General features: G+C 41.4%; 1 protein-coding gene across 1 annotated transcript; it reads right to left on the reverse strand.

The window, feature by feature from the left end:
* Window positions 1-820: 820 nt before the first annotated feature.
* Window positions 821-25,520, reverse strand: LOC145449141 (coiled-coil domain-containing protein 186-like). The gene is made up of 10 exons (XM_080327607.1): window positions 24,975-25,520; window positions 17,431-17,601; window positions 14,343-14,668; window positions 11,544-11,628; window positions 11,151-11,243; window positions 9,810-9,973; window positions 7,650-8,034; window positions 5,980-6,317; window positions 3,599-3,772; window positions 821-2,437 (listed from the first exon to the last, which is right to left on the reverse strand). The coding sequence occupies exons 1-10, from the start codon at window positions 25,518-25,520 to the stop codon at window positions 2,209-2,211; spliced, it is 2,511 nt and encodes an 836-aa protein (XP_080183733.1). The 3' UTR covers window positions 821-2,208.
* Between the last annotated feature and the right edge of the window lie 68 nt (window positions 25,521-25,588).

Consider the following 25,588-nt stretch of genomic DNA (forward strand, 5'->3'; position numbering starts at 1 on the left):
TCCTATATAGCTTTCCAGAGAGCGCAGTGTAGGACAGGATTGTGTAGTAGCCTACATTGCAATCTTTTTGGCATGCAGGCAAAATGTGAATAAAGTATTGAAAACTAGGGCAGGCCGTAGACTTTCTGGTAGTTGCAAGGACAACGATCCCATTAGGATTGGTAACGGTGATGACGATCGACACTGATTAGGCCTATATTAAATTTCGAAATCTTACTAAAGCTAAAAATAGCACCAGTGGATGGCCCTGTGGATATACGCAGGTATCACAGATATCACTCTGTATCATGTCTGGAAGGTGTCTGGGGTGTGTCAGACACACTCAAGACATGATACCTGAGTGCTAGAACAACTTGAACAAACCCCAGACATATGCAGAGTGATACCTGCGTATATCCACGGGGCCCCAGTATATAGCCGGCGCGGAAAATTATTCCGGGTATCAAAAAGCTGCAGTCAAAAATAGTCATGTGCAAAGTCAGCATATGCATTTAGATTTTTCTCTTATCCCCCTTGGACGTAGCTAAAATCGTATCAGACGCAGCTGAATTCGAATTCCATTTCGCAGCGCATATTTCAAAATTATCACATCGTCGCGGACCGCACGTTGCATCCCTAGTGCAGAGCGCACACTGTCAACCGCAATCCGCTGTTCCATTGAAACGTCTGATTCTGTTAGAAGTATCTTTTACCTCCATGGCTACGTCCAGAGTAGCAGCATTTCGACGCGGCCACTTGACTAAGGTATCCGAAGCTGCCTTCACCAACGAATCAAACTCGAGTTCCCTATGCACTCAAATTTACCGCCATTAAAAAACAGTCTTGATGAATTGTAATATATTTAATTAGAATAGAATAAATATATATGTATTCATATTATATTCAGTACACAACTACATACCGTAAGAATATGCTGGAGAAATAGAGTTAGAATCGTTTCCGTAGTTAACAGCAGAGACGGGAAGTAACCAATTAAAACGAATAAATTGGGACTCCGAACAACAAAACTTTGAGACCGCGGGCAGTTGCTTTTGTAGATAACAGGGAATTAACGTACCGCTCACGCGGGCATCCAGCCCGCGTCGGCTTTATCGACCACGCCGCGAAAACAGCTCGAAAACGTTAAAAATTAAAATGTGCAACGACTAGAAAGCACCGTGTCATTTCTAAAACAAAAAAGAACGTATTTTACCACATCATTCACGCGGCACTATGCGAGAATGCCGTGGCCTTGCATTGTCGTGGTCCGTCTCAAGTTGCACGTGACGAGGCTTGGTCGCTAATAAAGAAATTATATGATAGCAATAAATCAAGGCTGCCGATTGTCAGTGTAATATGTGAGAATAGGGAAAGAGTGGAATTCGTCAACCGGGTTCAATACTGCCGATTTTCCGGTTGAAACCTGTCAGGACTCGATCTCCAGTTGACCATTTCCACCCTTGCGCGATTGCACGTGATCAAAGGCGGACATGAGACACTTTTTCGGAAGTACTGTTCTTGAAAATGTTTAGGCAAACGATTTCCGACTGTTCAGACACGCGTAGCCAGAAGTTGAATCTTTGAAACTTTCTCGAATACTCATTATACGGTCAGGCACCCACACGCCAGTACCCGTGAAAAGAAATTAACGATACGCGAAAATGTACCTTCTAAAAACAACGTAGCCATCGACAAAAGATCAGGATACTTGCGATGAAAAATCAAGTCGCTAAAACACCGGACACAAAGCACCGGCCGAAGGGGCACTCGTCAATTGCAAAGTCACGAATAACGATTGAAGAGTGATATGCAGGAGACACGTACCAGCTACGCCGACCTACGTCATAGCGGTATGTCACATAGCACAAAAGGCAAACGGCGCCAGGCCACCAGTCCACAGAGCGCCGAAACGCGGCTCCGCTGCGTAACACATCCCTCCTGACATCATCGTGGCCAATAAGATAGAGTGAGGAGTTTTAACGATCATAAGTTGAAAGGATTGGTCAGCCCGTCGCGCAGGAGTTGGGCACCAAGGGCCAATTCAAGGGTTGTGTTAAAGTAGCAGCAGTAAGTCAAACAGTTCAACAGTCGGGCGCTTTCAAAAGGCCGCAGGACGTGCGAGACAACAAATGAAGACTTTGAAATCGGGTTGTAAATCACGCTCAAACGCGTTTAACAAACAGGTAACTCTCGCGGAGACCTTAAACCGAGCATGTAACAAAGACGGCGCTACGTTTTCCCATCGGAAGACAACCTCGCGATCTCGCGTCCCAACGCGTCCAAGCTCTCTTTGAGCGCAATGTTTTTCAGCAGAGTGTCCTCCAGCACCGATTGCATTTTCCTGTTCACCTCGTCGGCGAGGTGGCGCGGCATACGGTCGTTGGCCGTCGCGTGCGCGACAGATTCTGACGGCATCAGGAATCCGCTCTCCTCGCGCAAGATGTACTGTTGTATTATCCTGAAACGGTAGAGTGTGTGTTCGTTAGAATTTGGGTCAGGCACCAGGAGTGGTCAATAATGAGGTAATTACTACTCAATAGTCTGTTTTGTGACCAATTCTACTTTCTACTTGCTACTTTCTTTTTACAATTTGGATGTTACCAAGTAGAAAGTACTGTTGGGATATGTTCAGTGAACATTGTTCACATCGCCTTCAACAGTGAAATTTTCAAACTAACCGGGCAAAATAGACCCATGCTAATCTTCATTTGGAAAATGTCACCTAGCAGGGTTGTAATGACTCGAGTCATGACTCGACACTCGACTCGAGTCATTTTGTGTATTGACTCGACTTGTATTCGAGTCACTGTGCATGGCTGCAGACTAGGACGGCCAAGACAGACGTTTCATTGTAACGTCGAAGAATAGTAAAGTCACCACATTATCGGTATTTCGTCTATCAGTCCTGATATTTGAAAAATAGGGCCAGAAACTGTTGGAACTGAGAAAAATTATGATATTATAAACCGGATTGAACTCAAAACTGAGCAGTGAACACAATGACTAGGACTCGACCCTCTACCCACTAACTTGGACTCGAACTTGACTCGGTGGTGAATTGAAAATGACTCGACTCAGAACTATAAATGTGAGATTGACTTGTGACTCGGAACCTTACGACTTGGTTACAACCCTGATTTACAGTGCCATTAATAATTTTCAGTTAATCACGAAAATGCAACCAAATGCCACAACTACTATCTGAAACCACTTACTCGAGTACTTATCAAACCTACATTTTCTGCTTCCACCTCAAGTATTTTTGACATGACTTGGAAATCATTAGTTCTACTGGTGCTCGCGTGCCAATGCCAACTACTTTGAACGCTGTAGTGAACTGACTATTGCATTGTCGTAACTGGCTATCGCTTCATGAAAGTATTATTAAAGTGGCTGTAAACAACATAGAACAAAACCGATAGGACAGAATAATGACACGGTAACGGTAAGGCAACAGTTAACTGTGTAACTGCAGGTTAATAAAATTAAAACAACGATTGCTTACTCACAGATCACCACAAAGTCACAATCCCCTTTGCGCAAAGATATTCTGAATCCAATTTATGGACTCGCACAAATATTTTTAAAAATCTCTAAACTGACCAGAGAATTGACTTACTTGTTTTTCTTTTGTAACTCGTCCACGAGCTGCTGGACATGGTCGTGTAAGAAGTCGATCTTCTCGTTCTTCTTTGCGTGAATCCTTTGTAGTCGCACAATCCTTTCCACCAGAGTCTGCGTGCTGATCTCGCCGGCGGACGACACCACCGTTTCCGGGACGTCCGTGCCGTTGCTAAAGAGACAAAACGCGCCGTCAGTATCGTGAGCGAGAGAAGAAACCAGGGTAGTAATGACTCGACTCCAGTCCGACTCAAGTCACGATTTTTTGGTGACTCGACTTGAGTCATTTTTTCAAATGCAATTGAATAGTATATTCATATTGAAATGAACCCGAATATTTTCGGCTGACACTCGTCAGGGGTAATCGTCAGCAACTAGTAGAGAATTGGAAAGAACATTGTATAGCAACAATCGTATCACAAAATATGACGTCACCAGCATGAAAGAGAGAGTGTTCAATGTACTATTTTTAGGTGGTACACGAACTCCTTTTGTTGACAGAGTTTTGGTTGGTGTATTTTGATAAAAGTCGACTCTAAGGCACACAAATGGAATTGTGAACGGCCTCGCCCAACGATTCGAAATCGGTCGTCTCGATAATTATTCGTACAAATCGGATTATGTAACAGATGTTTACCGATGGCAGAATTAATGGCCTTTGATCGATCAGCATCAATCTTAAGCGGATGAGTTAAGGGTGAGCTTTTCACCGAGCGTGATGCACATGTTCTGATGAATCTGGGGACATGTTGGCTTATGCGTTCCTGTAGACGTTTTGACGTTCTTCCCACGTAGCCACAATCACAGTGGCACTTATATTCGTACACTACATTACTTTGTTGAAGTGCAGGGAGAACGTCTTTGCGTGTTGAAGGGTGCAGTTGTGTTGTTGTAAAAATCACATTGGTTTTGACTGTGTCGTAACACTGACTGACCGCAGAAATCAATCGTTTTTCAAAGCGGGTGGAAATGGGGCCAATCCAAGGTAGATGGATATAAACAAAAACATCTTTTATTGTTTGTTCGGTGGGCTCTGTTGGTTTTTCTGCGTTGAATTGCGTTAATTTCTTCTCTATGCCGCAGCTGATGACGTGTTCAGGGTAACCGTTATCAAGTAAGATTTTTCGGATGTTGTCAAGTTCTAAACTCAGTTTGTTACCCGAACATATCATCAACGCTCTATGCACGCGGGTGCCTTCGAGGTTGATTTTTCTGCGCCTAGAACTAATTGAATTCCGACAAAGTTATTGGCCAGTGAATGTTGGTTTCCTGAATATAGATGTTTCGAATTTGTTGGTATTTTCAAATGCGTAAAATTACTCGACTTGTACCCGAGTCATTGTGCATGACTCGAACCAAGTCATATGACTCGAGACTAGGACGGCCAAGACAGACATTTCCTTGCAACTTCGAAGAATAGTAAAGTCACCCCATTATTGGGATTTCGTCTACAAGTCCTGATACTTGGAAATAGGGCTAGAAACTGTTAGGACCGAGGAGAATTGCGATATTATGAATGCGAGACATTCTATATCACTCGAGCAGAGTTGAAAAAAGTGGGTTGAGCCGGATTGAACTCAAAACTTAACAGTGAACACAATGACTTGGACTCGCACTCGAGTGTACAACAGTATGACTCGGACTCGATCCTTTACTTACTGCATTGGACTTGACTCGGTGGCGAATTGAAAATGACTCGACTTGACTCGAGTCAAAACTATAGAAGTGAGATTGACTCGTGACTCTGAACCTTGTGACTTGGTTACAACCCTGGAAGAAACCGCCGACATTGACCACGATCGACGCAATTCTCTTCGATGAACTTCCTCCCCAGTGTCGTCACAAATAAAGAGCATTGGGGAGCCGTGGCAACTGGAAATTCCTATACCGACTCCACTATCAATTCTCTCACCAGACTCAAGATTGTAACTCTATTACTCTGGTATCTGTCGACATGGTCCGTGGTATTTCGCATGCAACGCAGGGGTATGTGGGTTTAAGTTAGGGCTAAGTATGGGTCACTTTAAGGGTTAGAAAGTCGCAAGTTCAAATGTAGAATGCTCCAGTATTTGGCAACTAGTTAGGATAGTTCGATATCTTTAGTTGATCCCTCATCACATTTCAATCAAGTACGCCTACTCAGTATTAACACATACTGTGATTAAATACGGAAACCTCGGCTCCGTCTACGGACTCTAGAAATTCCGGTCAAAATATGTCGCATTTTGGTATTGACGGAAAATATGTGTTATGTGATAGTCCAATATCAGCATTGGCTCAAAATCCTGATATCGGCAGGCTCCAATTCCAAGCAACAAGACACCAAATCCGAAATCACACCAGCCCAAGACCAAGCCAACCATAGAAAACGCCACTCACGATTGATAAGCCCCAGACTCTGCCGCACTGTTATGCGTCGACAGATTAGCGCCGTGATTCGTTTTGCCCACGCATTCCAGCGACGTATCCGAACTGGCCCTGCTTCCCATGCTCCCGTCCTCCGTGGCAGGTCCCGAGCCGGCGCGGAAAGAGGCGGACTCGTACGGTTCCAGTTTCCGCCTCGCCTGCTGCAATTGCCGGGTCAGGTCTTTGATGTTGGCCGCGTGCTTGCGTTTCGACGTCCTGATCTCGTCTTTGCATTCGTCTAGTCGAGTCGCGAGGAGGTTTAACGACAGTTCCTTGTCGTCCAGACGCTTCTGAAGTTCGGAGGTCGTGCTCTGAAAAACGATATGCATTTCTTCAATTCGAATAGTATAGGCCCTACTCATAATATTGAAATGAACCCAGATATTTTCGGCTGACACTTATCAGGGCTAATCGTCAGCAACCAGTAGAGAATTCGAAAGAACATTGTGTATCAAACATCATATGACATCATCGGCATGAAAGTAGATAGACAGGGGCGACGGGATCGCTCAAGCTCAATGTGCTATTATTAGATAGTACACAATATCCTTCTTTTGGCACAAACTTCGTAGGCATATTTTGATCAAAGTCGACTCCAAGGCACACAAATGAAAGTGTAAGACCCCTCCCGACAATGCAAGATCTGTTGTCTCGATAATTATTCGCAAAAAACAGAATTGAATAGTATATGGAAGTTCTGTACCTCCAAGAAGCTCAACAAAAAGAATTATCCAACGATTGTTTGCTGGGCCGAATGGAAGAATTCATTGCCTTTGCCTGTTCAGCAGGGTTGTAATGGCTCGAGTCATAACTCAACTCGAGTCTGATTCGAGTCGCGATTTTTTGATGATTCGACTCGAGCTCGAGCGATTGTGCAGGACTCAAACCAATTCGTATGACTCGAGACTAGGACGGCCAAGACAGACATTTCATTGCAACTTCGAGAAATAGGAAAGTCACCCCATTATTGGTATTTCGTCTATCAGTCCTGATACTTGGAAAATAGGGCCAGAAACTGATAGGACTGAGGAAAATTACGATAATATGAATGCGAGCCATTCTATATCAGTAGATCAGAGTTGTAAACAGTGGTTTGAACCGGGTTGAACTCAAAACTGAGCAGTGAACACAATGACTTGGACTCGGACTCGAGTCACAACTAAAAAAATGTGAGATCGACTCGCGACTCGGAACCTTGTGACTTGGTTCCAAACCTGCTGTTCAGAATCAAGCATCAGGGGATCAGTCAAGGGTGAGCTTTTCTCCGAGCGTGATGCGCCTGATCTAATAAATTAATTTGTTTATAAAATAGATCTTCGATCACGCTTGACATGTTTTGACAAGCCATCTACCCATAAAACGTGTAGGCTTAGACTTTTTGTTACTATTAATCAGACAAGTGTGACCTTCAAAAATATAACCAGTTAGCCTGATGCGGACCGACTTTCATGCATAAAAGCGAAGCAGACACAACGCCAAATTACATTCTACTAGAGTCCAAAAAGTAAGTAGTTTTGCCTCATAAACTGTCCAGAAGAAGTGGCAGAAGGTTAAAAACATGACCGCTCGAATAAGCCGTGCAAGCAGCCAAAGTATAAGTACTTTGTTACTGGTCAACCCTGGTAGAAGTATATACAACTTACCGCCGCGCTGTGCCTCAAAGTCTCCAACTCCGATTTCAAGACGCCGACCTCCGACGCCAGGCCCGCCCGATCCAGTTCCTTGTCGCCGAAATCGCGAGTCACCTCTCCCAGTTTCGCCTTCAGCGTCTCGTTGGCCGACGTCAGCTCCGCGTTTTTCGCCGACACCTTCTGCGTGAAGTCGAGCAGCTCATGCCGTTTTTCCTTCCACTCGGCTTCCTTCGTTCGCAGGCCGTCGCAAGTTTCACGAACTTTAGCTATCTCGGCGTTAGCCGATTCCAGTTCCGTTCGCTGCTCTTCCCAGCGAGCTTTCGACAGCTCCAATTCCTTCAGCTTCTCGCCCGTAGTCAGGGCTTCTCTCTTCTGACGATTCAAGACTTCCGTGTATCTGCAATCGCGAAAATAGTTCGAGCACGGGCTACATGGCAGCGGTTTTGAACCGCCGGTACAACAAATCTATTTCAATTTTTTAAAATCTTTTCAACATTACAATCATAGGCCATAAATTCTGCAATTGGCAAACACTTGTTGGATAATCCGACAGATTTCGCATACTCGGAAAGGGTCGCTCACACTTTCATTTGTGTGCGTTGGAGCCGACTTTTATCAAAATACACCAGCCAAGGCTGTGTCAACAAAAAGAGTTCGTGTATCACCGAAAAATAGTACATCGAACGCTCTCGTATTCGATATTTCGTGCTGGTGATGTCATATTGTGTTACGATTGTTGATAAACGCCGTTCTTTTGAATTCTCTACTAGCTGCTGACGATTACCCCTAACAAGTGTCAGCCGAAAATATTCGGGTTCATTTCAATACGAATATACTATTCAATTTCAAAGTGCAAGAACTTTGACACTTGTCCATTAAACGGAGAAATGAAACATCAAATTTTTAATCGATCAAGATATCTCAAAAGTATTTTTCTGCGTCGTGTCGCAATATAAAGATGACATATATTTTCAATCGTTTTATTTCGTGATGTTTATACTACAACCGCAATATACGAGATTCTGACCCTCGTCCGTTAATTAGAGAAATAAAAATTCAATTTTTCTTTGATTTAGAAGGCATTTTTATGCGCCGTGGCATGATATGAAGATTTTATATTTTACTCATCATTTTTTTCATCATTTAATTTCATCATTTTTATACTACAATTGTAAAATGCTCTCGCCAATTAATCAGCGAAATGAAACATCATATTCCAAATTGATTTAGAAATTTAAAACGTACTTTTCTGCATCGCGTCATGATGATAGAGTTTGTGGTCTATTTGGAACTCAGCATAGGTTACGTTGCAATATTGCAAATGTTGTACCAAATAGTTTAAAAGTAGCCTTGTTTAAGAGGAGCTATATGTGAAATCTAGGAATACCTTAAATTTTGACAGTAAAATCTAGCAAGATTTGGTTGTATAATAGAGGCTACAAACAGCAGAGTCGCATTTTTTTTTGTGTCTTAGCAATGTGCATATTTTCCAAGAAGTTAGCTAGCGGAGCAGTCGGCAAACTGCTAAAATCGAACAACATTAGCCGTCAAGCGCTGGCATTGATCAGCCCACCAACCCAGCAACTCATAAATATTTGTTCTGATTCATTTGTCCAGTCATAAAATATTCAAAGAAATACCCAGTCATCATTCATAGGTAATATCGCTCATACCAAGCGTTCATCTGCTAACCTACAGGCAAGCTTGCTTACACCACTGAAATTAGCAGAGGTTATTACAAGCCTAGCCGATATATCAATTCTCCAAGGCGAAACCTCACATTGACAGTCGAATAACAAAACATATTCACACGGCCAGCACACAAACGGAATTATACAGTATTGATTCGTCGGTCATATTCCCAAGCCTACATATTGTTTGCTTACGCTGCATTGATCCATAATGATGTCCAAATCGATAGCTTGACTGTCTCATCACACAGATAGGCCCACGATGAATGCAATAAATACTATATTGCGGGCTTGATGCTGACTGAGACTGGATGAAGTACCAAAATCTACATCTGGTTCAAGGGTGTTTTTAGAAGGTAAAGGTGTTTCATATCGACCCCAGTGAATCAGGATGATCGGGAAATTGCAAGCATAACTACTTTTCAGTATAAAGAAGCAGCTAGGGACATTAAAAAGATACAATCTGATGTACGCAACACACCCGTGCACAGTATCCTCGATTTTCGCACGTTCCTTTTCCAGACAATCGACCTTGGCTTTGAGCGACGAATTCTCCTCGAGCACATCTTTGTATTGCTGTTTCAACCTTTTCATTTCTTCCACTTGTTGCTTGTGAATGCCTTCCAACTCGCCGCTTTTGGCTTCCTGAAGGAAGATGGGTCCGGTATATTTTAATCCCATTAAAATGAGATCTTTTCCCGCCACAGGACCAGTCAAGGCGGACGTATGATGGAGAGTGGGATATTTTATGACTCGGAAAGAGGCAATAGGCCTACTTCTTTAGATATACCTCGCTATTGCTGCTGGTACTAGCGTGTACTGCTATTGCTGGGTGATTTGATTAGTAAGTGAAAGTGTCCGAAAATGCTACAGTAATAGCTTTCACAAAGCTGCAAAATATCCTTAACCACTTCTTCTAAACACTCTACCACGCTATTACCAGCTGTGAACGAATAAATTGTTAGAACACGTCTGACTGAGCAATGAATATATGCATAACGACAGGAAGGGGGGGTTAGGGGGTAACAAATAGCACTTAACAGTTTTTGCGTCCCTATAAACATCGAAATCGATATGAGCATCGGAAATCCCGTAGAATTAGTGAAGTAACATCTGCTTTCAGACTTTTTGTGGGCGTGTCGCGAGCGTCAACATCATTTCAAGGGCCGGATTCCAGATCCTTACAATTCCATCAATCTCGCCGAATGCAGCACTTTCAAGTAGCACTCGAGTATCGAAATGCAACAATACTATGTCGCGTCAAGTACCCGTTATCTGTGAGTGCTGGGCCATCTGTTCCGGCACACAAAGTCATCGAATTTTTATCGCAAACCTAACCATTCGGCATTGCAGCATGTGATGTTTTCACTGTTAAATTTACACATTAGGATGCATTTACACCAGATACACCGCTAAAATATTCATTTCACCCCTGAGTGCACGAAAACGAATGAAATAAGAGCAAGAATATTACAGGGAACAGTCACTAGGTTAACTGCGTCATGATGACAAATCAGGAGGGAAAAGTCCAAGGCTTTGTAGAAATGTACGAAAATTGCGGACGGATTACGCATCCGGGAAACTTTCTAAATAACACCGCCAATCATATTATGCCCCTGCGGCATTTTAGGAACATTGACAAAAGTGAAAAAGGTACAGAATTTGCACTTTTTGGCAATCGTTGTAAGTGTTGATAAAAACATCTGGGGTTTAACGACTGCTTTCTTTTTAACATCAGTACACCGGCGTTACTAACATTGTCTTGCTTGAAAATGCTCATTATATTCGCACGGCTTGAAACGTAGTATGACTGTGCCGTTACCTGTTGACTCAGCAGCGTTTCCTTTTCTTTCAATTGCGAGTCGAGCGAGTTTGAACGCATTTCCTCCGATTCTTGATACGTTTTAATCATGCCCTGCAAAGGTCGACCGTAAAAAATCGGGGGCCTGTGTGCTAGGCAGATTAGAAGAACGATTTCGAAGACGACAACATGCAAACATTTACTAGAATTTTTTTTGAATTCTCCATTTTTTGACATTGGTGCTGAGAAAAACCTGTCCCTGCCAACGTTCAAATTTTTCCAATTTTGTCGTTCAAAAATGTCAAGTTTTTCAATTTCTAAAATTTTTTTGATGTAGAAACATTCCAGATTTAAACGTTAAGGGGAGAACAATCTATCCCCACCCCTGCCAGATACAAACGAATCCCACAGTACCTGGCAATTTTTTCTGATCTGTTCCGTTTCCTCCTTGGCACGATTGATCTCGCACAACGTTTTCGCGAGTTTATCTTTCGTTTCACTGAAACAACATCGACCTTTATTGAGCGTTACGAACGCGAGAATCCGTTCAACGAGAAGTAAAAATTTTCTTTGAATTACCATGGGCTTTTGGTGGGTTTCCGACAGGACGGGGTCGACGGAGCTAAATATTTCAGGCTTAAATCGGGCAAAAACGAATGAGAAGTTGTACTGCTCTGTACTACCATTGTAGGTTCGAAGCAACCTTAGTGTTGGGGCCAAAAGTACGCGACCCAATTCTGCCTCTAGCACGAAGCAACGCCCAGAAAAGGATTTGATAAGTCAAGAATAAGTAACGTGATTACATAATACTTGAGAGTCGTATAAAATGCCGCTTTTTTTGCAACATCTAACCGGATTAGAGAATGTTTCTAATCATAGTTCTAACATACACAAGCATTCTACTATCATTCAGAATCAGAGAGTGAATATTTGTATATTGAAGTTCTGGACCTGCAAGAAGCTTTTCAGAAAAAGAGAGAGATGTCAACAATCAAGAGAAAAATTTCCACTGTTTCCAATTCTTAAATTCAGATTACACAGGAAAATAACAAAATTTGGGATTGTTGCCCGGAAATTTGACGTCTACGTCAGAATTGGAACATCAATGTGTGAAAGTCTTATCCCTGACACGCATAGTTTTTGGACTACAGCGGCCTACTAACATACATTCCGCAGCAATAAATGCGTGTTTAACGGGTCCAGTCAGAAATCACGCCATGACACTGTAAAAAACAACTCTACATACCGGTAGTCTTACATCTATTTTATCTAGTATAAGAAGCTAATAGGAATTCTTTGTGAGAAATGTCAATCTCATAGCTTGCGAGCCATGATAGCCTTAGCTAGCGTTCACCACGCATTCAACAGGACACGAAGCGATTCTGAATTTCAGACCAAACATCGTCAGAAGCCAAAATGTACTGGAGACAAACATTGGCGGTACTTACTACTTAGAAAGATATTGAAACAGTAAAAATTTACCGAAATAAAAGTGGTATGTGTTGCACGATTGGTTAAACCTACTTCCAGTACAAACATCTTTTAAGTACCTTGAGATGAAGCTTCTCAGATGTTCGCCTGCCTACAACTAGGCGAGAACTATCAAAATTATTGACGGCCCACCATGACACTTCTTTGAAGTTTAACAAAACTCAAAACTTGGTTCCGAGTGTAATCTTGGAATGGCTGTTATTAGTTCACTTATTAGTTCACTATCGTAATTAGTAGGGCAAGTTTTTGCAACTTTTGCAACTTTTTTTTACAGCTTCAGGCAGCTTCCAAAATACTCGTAAGATATGTAGAATGCTGTTTTAAGCTGTTTGAAGGAATCTTTAGTGCTACTTTTTGCAACTTTTGTCCATTTTTTTCATGCAACTTTTTCGATTTTTCATGAAAGTATTTTCGATTTTGGTGAAGTACACGGCCCAATTCGACTGAAACACCGTAAATCAGCACCAAAGTAACGCTTTCACATGTATTTCGGGAGCTGAGCCGGAAAATTTACCTTTTTTTTTCTAGTCAACCGAGCAAAATGTGGTCAAAATGTAACTTCTGCAACTTTTTTACTTTTTTCAAAAATAAATGCAACTTGCCACGGATTTAACTGCAACAAAAACTTGCCCTAGTAATTAGTGATTGCTATATTGCTGTAACTTTATCGACATCATTTGGATCTTTCGGTGCAAACGTGTTTGGAATTGGACTATTTTGTCGTATCGAGCAAACTTCCGGAGATCTACCGTAATTTTCCGAATATAGTGAGCCCCCATGTATAATACGCACCCTTAAAATGACGTGTAAATTCTTGGAAAAAGCCTGTACCCATGTATAGTACGCATCCTGCATTCGCGGTACATGAATAGTTGTGTTTTAGTACACAATGTTGTTCTGTTTAGCGTTGTCACTGTCGAACAATCATGACATAACCATCGCTAATCATTATACAATGAACGACATTGTCTCTAAGCAAGAGTAGATAGTAGCCAAAGCCTGCGAGGCCGGTGACGCGATAGTTCAGGCTAGCGACACACGAGATCTTGCGCACGAGGCCTATTACAATTACAGATTGCTCAGGCCAACGGTTATGTCGGGCGCACCAGTCCTGTTGGAGATGCGACTGATTACGCAAGCGATTGTATCTTGCGCACATGGCCTCTTGTGTATGCGATTGTTAAGGCCTGTTGTTGACGGGATGAATCAGCAAGGATTGCCGCGGACGCTCGTAGCAATCAGCGACCTAATTTCGCTCGCCTACAGACGGCTAACTAACGCAACACGCTTTTCGTTAATTGGCAACACGCTTCTCTATTTGGCAGCGCGTTACACTCTATAATACGAATTACGGGACACGATGGCTAGAGGTGATGCGCGATTGGAAACAAACATGACGAGAGGTGTATTTCAAGTTTTTGAGCGAGGGAAATTTTTTTCAAGGCTTGCTGTACCCATGTATAATACGCACCCCCTTATTTTAAGGCAAAAAATCGGTAAAATTTTGCGCATTATACATGGAAAATTACAGTAACTGCATGATAGGCTGTACAGCGATTACGGACCGAATGCATCCCATTAGACAAGCCACAGTAGATTTAGAATGCCGCACGGACACATAGAAAACAGACACATCCGAGGTGAAAACATTTTAACACACACCAACTTCATCCGCAGAAGCAGACACAAGAGCCACCGCCTGTGGCAAAGTTCTGCACTTACTTGTGAGCGTCCGTTTCGCTTTTCAACTTATTCTGAGCCCACTTCACTTTGATGATGTGCGAGTTGGATTCCTCCTTCCACTTCTCGGCCTCCTTCTGAAACCGCGACGTCGCCGCCTCCTGCGTTTCCAGCGAGCCCTTCATCTTGCCGACGTCCATCCGCATGCTCTTCATCTGCGTTATGATTCTCTCCTTTTCTCGAGCGGCCTCCTTGCATTTCTTTTCCGCGGCGTCCGCCTGCCGTTTAGCGTCCATCGCTTCTTTTTCACGGCGAGCGTAATTCATCACCGATGCCTCCTTTTCTTTTTGTAGCGCCGCGCACTTTGCCTGGGGTAAAGACAATTGTATCATCAAAGCCATTGCTACATCCCGCCATTCCACTATGCATGTCATATAACAATTGAGAGAGTTAACAGTATCTCCCAAATGTGATGTTGCTGCTGCGCATTAGTGCTCACTGCATAGTGATTAGCGTAATTACTCCAAAAAGGCCTACGTTGAGCTAAACTAGAGGTTCACAAACATGGGGGGGCATGAAAAAGTTTAACATCTCAATATCTACGCCACTGTGAGAAAAGAAATTATTTGTAATTTATCACAGCAAATTGTCATGTCATTGCTGTTGCCTTTCTTGTCAGTGTATCGTTGTGCCACAATCAATTGATGATATCATCATGCTACTTCCGAAAACAAAGCAGCACAGGGTATTCAATATGGCTGGCTCTATTTCCACTACAAAACCAGCAATTACGACACTGTCAGAGCAAAAACGAGCTCAACCATCCCACTAAGATTATGTAACTAATTAATGTATCAATATCATGTTTCTTGTGTGTTGCATGCTTATATATATATATCATTTAATCATTTAATTAAAATAACATTTCTTAATTCTTTCAAACCGTTTATGATTTTGCAAAACAGGGTCGCAGAGTAAAAAAAGGTTGGGAATCCCTGAGCGACGAACTTAATCCACTCAAAGCTTTTCGACTGGCTTCCACAACGACAAAGTTTTTTCTATAACCGCAGTCACTGACGTTCGCTCCTGACAAAAGTCAGTTGAACAGCATCGGGTGGAATAAATTTGGCGATATGAATGTAGTAGGCCTATTGTTTGAGAAAATTATGACCCGTAAAACGATAGCCATCACTTTTCACAGTTAATCGGAGGTGGTCAATTTCGAACCCTGTAGGGCAGGGCCGGCCAACCCGTGGCCCGCGGGCCACTTGTGGCCCGCGAGAAGGTTTTGAGTGGCCCGCGAGGTAATTTCCGAAATTTCTAATATCATCAAATCGGATTGCACAGATTGTGAACTTGCAAGGCGAACCAAAATCTGATTAGTCTGGCCGCAACACTTGAGATGTGATGACTAAAATATCAGTTCCGACGCATTGACAGATCCATCAGCCATTCACACATTGGTATATCTTCGTACACTACAATAAAGCAGAATAATTTGCGATAGATTTATCAAACATGAAATTTTACTACAAGCTTGGTGCAACATGTTGTCACTCGATTTCTTCTTTTTAATATTGTTGCCCTTTTGTGAAAATGGAAGAATACTATATTCGCCATTATGAGACAAAGTGTCGTTCAGCATAGCGTGCGACATTGCGTTTGCGCTCGCAGTAAGACCGTCGATAATGAAACCTAGGCACAAAATGATTGACGCATGTTGGTCGCAGCTTCCGATATCGATATGTCCAAGTGACAATATTATTGACCTCTGAACTTCAAAAAATATTCGCGCTTCGCGCGGCTAGTGGCACGCGCAATAGTTCGTCAATCGAATGTGGCCCTTTGGCTGAAAAGGTTGGCCGGCCCTGCTGTAGGGTGTATCATCATGACCAATACCAAATGAAAAATGAGTGCAATTTCATAAATATATTCAGTTCAGAAGGGCTCTTGCGCACAGTTGTCACAATTTCACTCAAAAAGCAGCACAACATACAGCATATCCACAAACTACTTTTACATAACAAAATCCAAAGTGTTACGACATGACCTAGCCCAGGGCTGGCCAACCTTTTCAGCCCAAGGGCCACATTCGATTGACGAACTTTTGCGTGGGCCACTATCCGCGCGAAGCGCGAAAATTTTTTGAAGTTCAAAGGTCAATAATATTGTCACTTGACTGTTGCCGGCCTGCTGTATATCGCTGGGCTAAGTTTGCGAGGACTGGGCTATTCGGCGCATGGACATATCGATATCGAAAGCTGCGACCAACATGCGTCAATCATTTCGTGCCTAGGTTTCATAGTCGACGGTCTTACTGCGAGCGCAAACGCAAGGTCGCATATGTTGAACGACACTTTGTCTCGTAATCGTGAATATAGTTAGACTCAATCTGATACATTGGGTGTTCTTCAATTTTCACAAAAGGGCAACAATATTAAAAACAAGAAATCGAGTGACAACATATTGCGCTAAGCGCGTAGAAAATTTTTACCTCTGATAAATCTATCGCAAATTATTCTGCTTTATTGTAGTGTACGAAGATATACCAATATGTGAATGGTTGATGGATCTGTCAATGCGTCGAAACTGATATTTTAGTCATCACATCTCAAGTGTTGCGGCCAGACCAATCAAATTTTGGTTGTCCTTGCAATTTCACAATCTGTGCAATCCAGTTTTGATGAGATTAGAAATTTCGGAAATTACCTCGCGGGCCACGGGTTGGCCGGCCCTGACCTAGCCCAAGATGATTAGAATAATTTTTTTCTCTAGCTAACCGAACTCCGTTGCTTACTATCTTAGGTAATGGTCTACCTGGATTATTGGTACCAGTGGGCAGGATTTAAATTTCAACATCGACTTATCACGCCAGGCTGAATATTTCTTTTGAATCACGAAAACTCCACAGTGAATCGATCAAGTGATGTCATGAATTCGGGCAGCATTCAGCGGCAAGCATTTCTTCAATTGTTACAGATCACGTCATTATTACCCTACTCATGGGAGATGTTGAGGCGACAAGGCAATCTTCACAAATAATTCTGATGCCATTTTCTCAACAATGACTCATAGGCACTATCACGACAGTCTGCACAAAACAGCCACGCATGCAAAATGCAGTATTCACCTTTAACGATTTGATTTGATTATCGCTTTCCGTATGGAGTCTGCTGATGGCCATTTTAGCGGAATGGTCGTGGGCCTTCAACTTTTCCTGACTTTTCGATAATTGCTGAATGAGCTCTTGCAATTGCGTATTGAGCCCAGAGTTATTTTCCTGTAGTTCTTTGATGCTTGACTAAAAAATCAAAAACAATTGTTAGAATCAGACCAAATATAGTTCTTTATTGCATAGTTGCACAGTGCACACCGTTCCAAAACAGCAAATTTATCCCAGAATATCCCACGTTAGATTAAAACAGCCATCATCTAGCCATGGAATTACACTATGTATCATCAATTTGGGGACCTAGGCATACATCCTAGCTTATGATTGCACTCCAAAAGCAGCTTTATAGTGTATAAGAAGAAATTGAAATTTGCATGGCATATCTTGATTGAACGGTGCATTACCAGCTGTAATGTAAAAAGGTCAAAGATCGCTGACGTTTTCAATAACATCTATTCTATGCCAAATTTCGGATCAATTATGTACTTCATGAGACAAAGATCACAGGTGAAAAAGTTCCAAGAAAGAGTCTAGCATTGCCACATGTGGATAAGTTAGTGTTCAAATTAACAAGAGCATCGTCTTATGGTTTCTATTAATAGATGATTGGCTAACATTTGGATGAAAGGTGTCCTTAATTCACTGTATTTATTTCTTCACAACCTAATTCAATTTTGGAAATTTCTAAAAGGACAGTTGAAATATTATTTCGGTAGCCCGGTCCATGCTAACTTTCACCCAACTCCAAACTACACAAGGATCAAGCATGTGTTATTTACGACTGCAGCTAATCCCAGATCGAAACTAGGTTAACTCTGTAGTTGTACCTGCAGTGGATGTTATTTGTTTTGAAGTGGAGAGTTCTAATTGCGTACCTTTGTCAATAAAGTCAATCATTTCATGTCACAAAAAGTTTCAATATTATTGAATATTAATTCCCAAGCCTAAACTGAAGAATCTTACTCTTTATTATATATCATCATAAATTCTGCTATTACCAGAGGTGGTCAAAGTAGTCAAGAAAGCATCTAAAGTAGAAGTAGCGACAAAAAAATCTACTCAAGTAGAAGTAGAATTGACTGACTTTAAATCTACTCAAGTAGTTGTGAAAACGATCGTAATTCGTCCGCATGGATTGTCAAAAGCTGCAAATTGAGCTATGCGAAAGGTGGCGAGATTTTGATTCATATCAATGCATACCAGGAGGCATCCAATTTTCGACAGCATAAGCGTTCGTCCGCATAATGCGATGAAAATGATAGTATTGATATGGAAATGCGATACTAATCCTCTGTTTACTCGAACATCACGTTTTTGAAAATATCATGATATGGTGTCTCCCCATATTATAAGGGCCGTAGCTTAGTCGAAGAGCAATACGGAGAAGTTGTATAGGAAACACTTTACCCGATTAGTAAACGTTAATAAACAATATAGTGGATCGTAAAAATGCCGTATAGTGTAGCTTTATTTCCGGAAATTAAAGCATTACTACACTTGCTTTTGGGTCAGATCATGTCAAGTGATCCAAGCCATATCCCCCACCATCTCGAGCCGACATGAAAATTGGCATGATTACAGAGCTTTGTTTTCTGATTTCAGAAAAACAAATTTTGTGAAAATCGGTCGAGCACAACCGAAGATGTGGCCATTCAAAAATTGCAGTTTTTGTGATCGCTCAAGCGGAAAAAATGTCCGAAATTTACACATGTAATTGAAATTTGCTATATTTTGGTCAAATTGAGGTTGTTGAGGGTGAAACTTCCACACTTGGTCATTTACATCCTACTTGATACTTTGCCCCCTTCTTTGACACCTGGGGTTGCATAGTCTGACCTTTAACCCCGTGAATCTGTTAATGTCTTCAAAAATCACTCATGTGTGACGTAATTTTTAATTGCAAATATCTTTTGGCTGAGAGGTGATGTCATCAAGTGTTAGGTGTCATTGGAAAGATCTTGACAAGGACTTTCAAAATCAACAATAACTTTCCTCGCTAAAGAATCATTATATTAGAAAAATTTGTTGTAAAAAAGTGTTGAAAAAATATTTGTATTTTGAAATGTTATTACAATTTTACTTTTACAGGCTGCACGGTATTGGATTAAGACTTATGTTTGTAGTATGGATACTTGTAGTATAGGCTCTGTTTTGGAAGCTGTTTGTCACATAAAGGCCTACCGATATCAAAAGCAAAAATTAGTGTCACTGGATGATCTAAATGATGAAGAACGAGAGCTTCTGAAAATCCGGGTTGGAGCAGAATGCAACATCAATACTAGTACCGGTGCTGATCTTCTGACTACTGGTACAATTTGCACGTTTCACAAGTATAAATTTCTTGACACTTATTCTGCATCATATAAATCCTGCTGTGATGTATTTGAAGGCCACACAAGACCTATCAAAAAACAACTAGGCATCATTTCTTTGAACTGGTTTAAACGAATTAAGCACCACGACAGTAGCTTGAATATAATTCCGGGCAGGAAACTGTGCAACAATTGCAGATATAAAATGGAAAAAAAGCTTGAAGGCAATCCTGATACATCATTGAGTACTAGTGGAAGTGAGTTGGAAGAAATACAATCACAGTTTGAAGCAGATTCCTCACTATCATCTCTAAATAAGAGTCTTCATGCTGTTGGTGAATCTCCACTAAAGCTGCATGCTCTTTCTGGTAATCGGAAAATCAGATACGGCAAAAGAAAATTAGAAGAATTGAATCTCAATGTTAGAACAAAGCTTGCCACGGTTTTACATGTTGATGAGATTCAAGAATTAGTAGAGACGGGAAAAGAGGAATATGAAAATGAAGCTGCTTTTGAAAATATCATATCAGAAATGAAAGAAAAAATCAGTAGCCCTAATTCAACAAGAGCTCAAAAAATTCAAGTCTTAACAATGGCTCCAGAAAATTGGCCAAGAAAGAAAATCTCGGAAATTTTTGGAGTAAGTGAAAGGTTAGTGAGACATGCGAAAGAGCAACGAAAAGACAATGGAGTTTTTTCTTTACCACCACCACGAAAAGGGAAGATGCTTTCAGATGAAACAATTGAAACAGTTGTGAAGTTTTTTGAAAACAACGAACACAGCAGGTTGATGCCAGGGATGAAAGACCGAGTTAGCATTAAAAAGAAGGTGTATAAACAAAAACGTCTACTTTTGTGTACTCTGAAAGAATTGTATACCTTGTTTAAACAGCAAAACCCGCATGTGAAGATTGGATTCACTAAATTTTGTGAATTGAGGCCAAAATGGTGTGTTAGTGCAGGATCATCTGGAACACATGCAGTATGTGTCTGCACCATACATCAAAACGTTGTTCTTATGTTGCATGCTGCCCACATTGAAGAAACTTATAAAGATTTGCTTCAATTGTCAGTCTGCAATATTGAAAACAGAGACTGCATGCTGCAGCGTTGTTCGAACTGTCCCGGATTTGAACCAGTTCAGGAATTACTCAACTCAAAATTTGAAGATGTGGATGAACCAATTTCTTTCAAACAGTGGGTGTCAGTTGACCGAACTGATCTTATAACTCAAACCTTATCAGTAACTGAGTTTATTCAATTATTATTGAAAAGGCTTGCGAATTTAGCACCACATCATCACATTTCGCATTCACAGTCTTTATATTTGAAAAAACGTAAACAAGATATGGATCATCAAACAGCTCTTGTATTAGTGGATTTTGCAGAAAATTACTCTTTCCACATTCAGGATGAAGCTCAGGGGTATCATTGGACCCACCGAAGTTGCACTGTGCACCCAGTAGTTTGCTACTACAAGTCTGCAAGCAATGAAATTTTGCATTTTAGTCTCTGTTTTCTATCCGAAGAGTTGTTGCATGATGCAGTCATGGTTTATTTGATTCAGCGTAAAACAATTCAAGTTCTCAAAGCAACAATTCCCGATTTGGACAATATTGAATATTTTAGCGATGGTTGTGCTGCGCAGTACAAAAACAGAAAATCTTTTTACAATTTGTGCAAGCACAATGATGACTTTAAAGTGGACGCCGCTTGGTCCTTTTTTGCCACCAGCCATGGTAAATCGCCATGTGATGGAGTTGGTGGCACTGTCAAAAGAGCTACAGCAATGGAAAGTCTGAGACGCCCACTGAATGATCAGATTTTGAATGTGGAAGGAATGATGTCTTATTGCGTGCCAAATCTTCAAAAAATAAAGTTTATAAATTTGCTCAAAGACGAATTGGATGCTACAAAATCTTTTCTGGAAACTCGATTTCAGCTCGCAGCCACAGTCAAAGGTACTCGAGCCTTTCATCATTTTAGGCCATTGTCATCAACAAAGCTAGGAGCAAAACGTGTCAGCCAAGATGAGCACTATGCGTTGGAAGTTGAATTGAATGAAGACTCTGAAAACCAAGAACACATCCTTCAAAGTGAAATTATTCAAAACCAATTTGTATGCGCGGTTTATGACAAAAAGTGGTACATTGGCATGGTCATAGAGTTGGATAAGCTAAACAACGATGCTTTGGTTAACTTCATGCACCGTAAAGGTCCATCTCTGTTTTTTCACTGGCCACAAAATAAAGACTGTTGTTGGACACCATTCCAGCACATTTTGTGCACAGTAGACGTTCCTTCTTTAGTCAATAGTCGGGGACAGTATGAACTGTCAAAAGAATCAAAAGTGAAAGTGGATCGAGGTTGGGAAAAATATCATAAAAGATAAATGTATCTGATGTGTGAAAAGTAATCATCGCTGCACAATATAAAAACTACAAAACCCACAGGACATTGATGTTTATTGTCATGCTTAGCATAGGCGCCGAACGCTAATTTTCCTTAGGCATGCGAGTTCGATGACGTCACAAAGGAATGACGTCATGATCCGACGAAATTGATAATTAGGGATAATACAGCATCAATTCATGAGGGTCAAGTGCCTGCATAAATGCCGATTATGCAATATCTTCGTGTTAACAAACTTGCGCGTATGATAAGCTTGTAAACGAGTCCGGAAGTGCTGTCAATTAGCGAGTCCCTGCCGCTAGCGAACAATTAAATACGGCGCTTATCAACGCGTATTACGTAACCTCGGCGACGATTTGCGCAAGGCAAAATGTCAGAGTAGTTATGGAATCTGTTCTATAATGGCACCGATTTCAGGTTGTTCAAACCTTTCTCGTCTTTTACAACCCAAGCCTTGACAGATGACACACATCTTCTGATGATTATGTTTAGGTATTAGCGGAATTCACTTACGCATGCACGGTGCACTCACAATCGCACATGTCTGCGGACATTCGATCTTCGATGTCATTCAGGCCAGCGATGTCGCTGTTTAATTACAATCGCTAACCAACAAACACCTAACGGCATTGTCACCAAACCATCGAAAGATTGGAGCTAACGAATGCTAGGCTCGAGAGATGGGAGCCAACGCATGCTCGGCTCTAGACGCGATAGTTGGCCAGCGATGATACCTTTTGTACCAGCCCTGTTGCAGATGCGATTGTGTAGGCAAGCGATAATATCGTGTGCGCCAATGCAGATGCGATAGTGCAGACAGCGATGTTATTGCTGATGTGATTGTTAATCATGCTCAAGCGAGTGAAACTAGGCCTGTCGGAGACGCGATAAAGCAGGCAAGCGTCCCAAGCGATGATTGTCGAGCGCACGGCAATCGATGCCACAATTTCGCGATCATCTCAGCGAGAGATCGCGTCGCGTTACATTGTGCACAGACAAATCTCGGTAATTGGCAACGCGCTTGTAGCTAATTGGCCGCGCGGAACTGGTTACCTCGCTCACATATGCGGTAGCAGGTAATGTCGTAAACGGAAATACATTGCGATTCGTTCTAAATAACACAATCGGGGTTTATGCCGATTCATGCCAAACCGAATTCTAGGCATGCCGCATGCCTAAAAAAATGTCTAGGCATGCCTGGCATGCCTTGCATGCCCAGGTTCGGCGCCTATGATGCTTAGTGCTGATTGTCACTCAAATCTATTGTGTAGACACAAAAAATATTGTATCTCATCATTGTGTTAATTTGGAATTCTTATATGTTTATGCAGTATTTTGTGTATTCACCACAAACTGTGCAGCAAAAATTCCTTCAATATTTGAAAATCGGTTTGTTCTATAAGTACGCAATGTGAGAATTTTTCATTAAAACATGCTATTTGCAGGTTAGTTTCATTGCACTCTTACGGTGTGTAATGGTTCTTTAGCGAGGAATGTTATTTTTGATTTTGAAAGTCCTTGCCAAGAGCTTTCCAATGACACCTTATACTTGATGACACCACGTCTTAGCCAAAAGAAATTTGCAATTAAAAATGGCGTCACACATGAGTGATTTTTGAAGACATTAACAGATTCGCGGGGTTAAAGGTCAGACAATGCAACCCCAGGTGTCAAAGAAGGGGGCAAAGTATCAAATAGGATGTAAATGAACAAGTGTGAAAGTGTCACTCTCAACAACCCTAATTTGACCAAAATATAGCAGATTTCAATTACATGTGTAAATTTCTGACATTTTTTCCGCTTGAGCGATCACAAAAACAGCAATTTTTGAACGGCCACATCTTCAGTATTACTTGACCGATTTTCATAAAATTTGTTTTTCTGAATTCAGAAAGAAAAGTTTTCTAAGCATACCAATTTCCATGATAATCTGAGATGGTGGGGGCATAAATTGAAATTTTTCTGGATCACTTGACATGATCTGACCCTTTTATACTTCAACATGTAGGCCTATGTTATCCAGACAAAAGCACTGCTATTTATTAGAACTCGAAGTATATGATACTGGGAATTGAAAGTGAAATATAAGTACTACCGAATTCCTAAAAGCGGAAAATGTATATCATGTCTTTAGTCCAGAAAGTTTCAAAGGTGGTATGCTAAAACAGCTCTAAAACTTTTAAAAAAAAAGTCACAGTCCACTTTTCCAGATTATGAACGCCATGGACTGCTAGATTATGATATGATAAGTAAATGCTAGATTGCGAAACATCAGTTTCAAACGTTATGATGAGCCATATATACTGTGATGAAATAGTTTATACGGGCGAAGGGCGACAATGCGGTGTCAACGGAACCATGCCAACCCGCTACCTAAATTATATTCACCGACACTTTCGTGAAATCATGCTGGCTACTCCGTATCCACTGTGCGCGACGAAAATTCTGGGCTTTACTCAACTTCTATGAGAATTAAATGTTGATACTCCGTGTAAACAGCCCCGAAATTCCTCAGATTATCTGCATGATTGGAGGAATAAACTACTTCTACTTGACAACCTGAAAATAGCGAGAAGTAAGTAAGTAGATCACAAAATATACGAAGTAGAAGTAGCAAAAATCAGATCTACTTGAGTAAGTACTAGAAGTAGAGGAAAACTACTTGAGTACTTCTAAAACGTAGAAGTACTTCGGTACTGACCACCTCTGGCTATTACGGTACCTGTTCCAACATGCCAACTGATAATTACCAGCAAACTTTAAATTCAGTATACTTACGTTAATTTTTACAATTTCGGAATCTTTTGTTTCGGCGCGCCGATTAGATTCTTCCAGTTTCTTTGTCATCGCCTCCGAAGATTGGTACAGTTGCGTACAAAATTTCACCAGACGTTTACAGTCCTCGACACTCCCAACATCAAAAGACTCCCCGTTGGGAAGACTGACGAAAGTAGCGGGATCGTCATTATCATCAGACACGTCAGAATTTTCAGACACTTCCGCGCGATTCTGTTCACGAAAATCGGTATCGACTACATTTTGATCAGTGGGCGGCGTCACAGTGGATGGGGTGGTAATGGACTTTGAGGAAACGGTTTCATAGATCTGTGGATCAGTGTTTATGACTTCGGTGTCACACAATGTAGGTTTCGCAGAGTCTGCGTCTGACGCATCATGTTCGGAGTATTGTTGCAATAAATCGTTCAATTCGTCTAGTTTTGTTTGGGCAACAGACACTTGATTCTCTTCATTTTCATTAGCGTGTGAGGTGGCAGTTACTCCATTTTCCATAATCCCATCAACGGTCGCATCTTCCGAGCTCATTTTTGCTTCTCGACAAAAAGCATGACATGACAAAATACGTATAATAACCTAACTGTCGGAAATGCTAT

This window comes from Botryllus schlosseri, chromosome 10, assembly GCF_051294905.1.
Source record: "Botryllus schlosseri isolate E-star chromosome 10, Bs_hap1, whole genome shotgun sequence".
Lineage (NCBI taxonomy): Eukaryota > Metazoa > Chordata > Ascidiacea > Stolidobranchia > Styelidae > Botryllus > Botryllus schlosseri.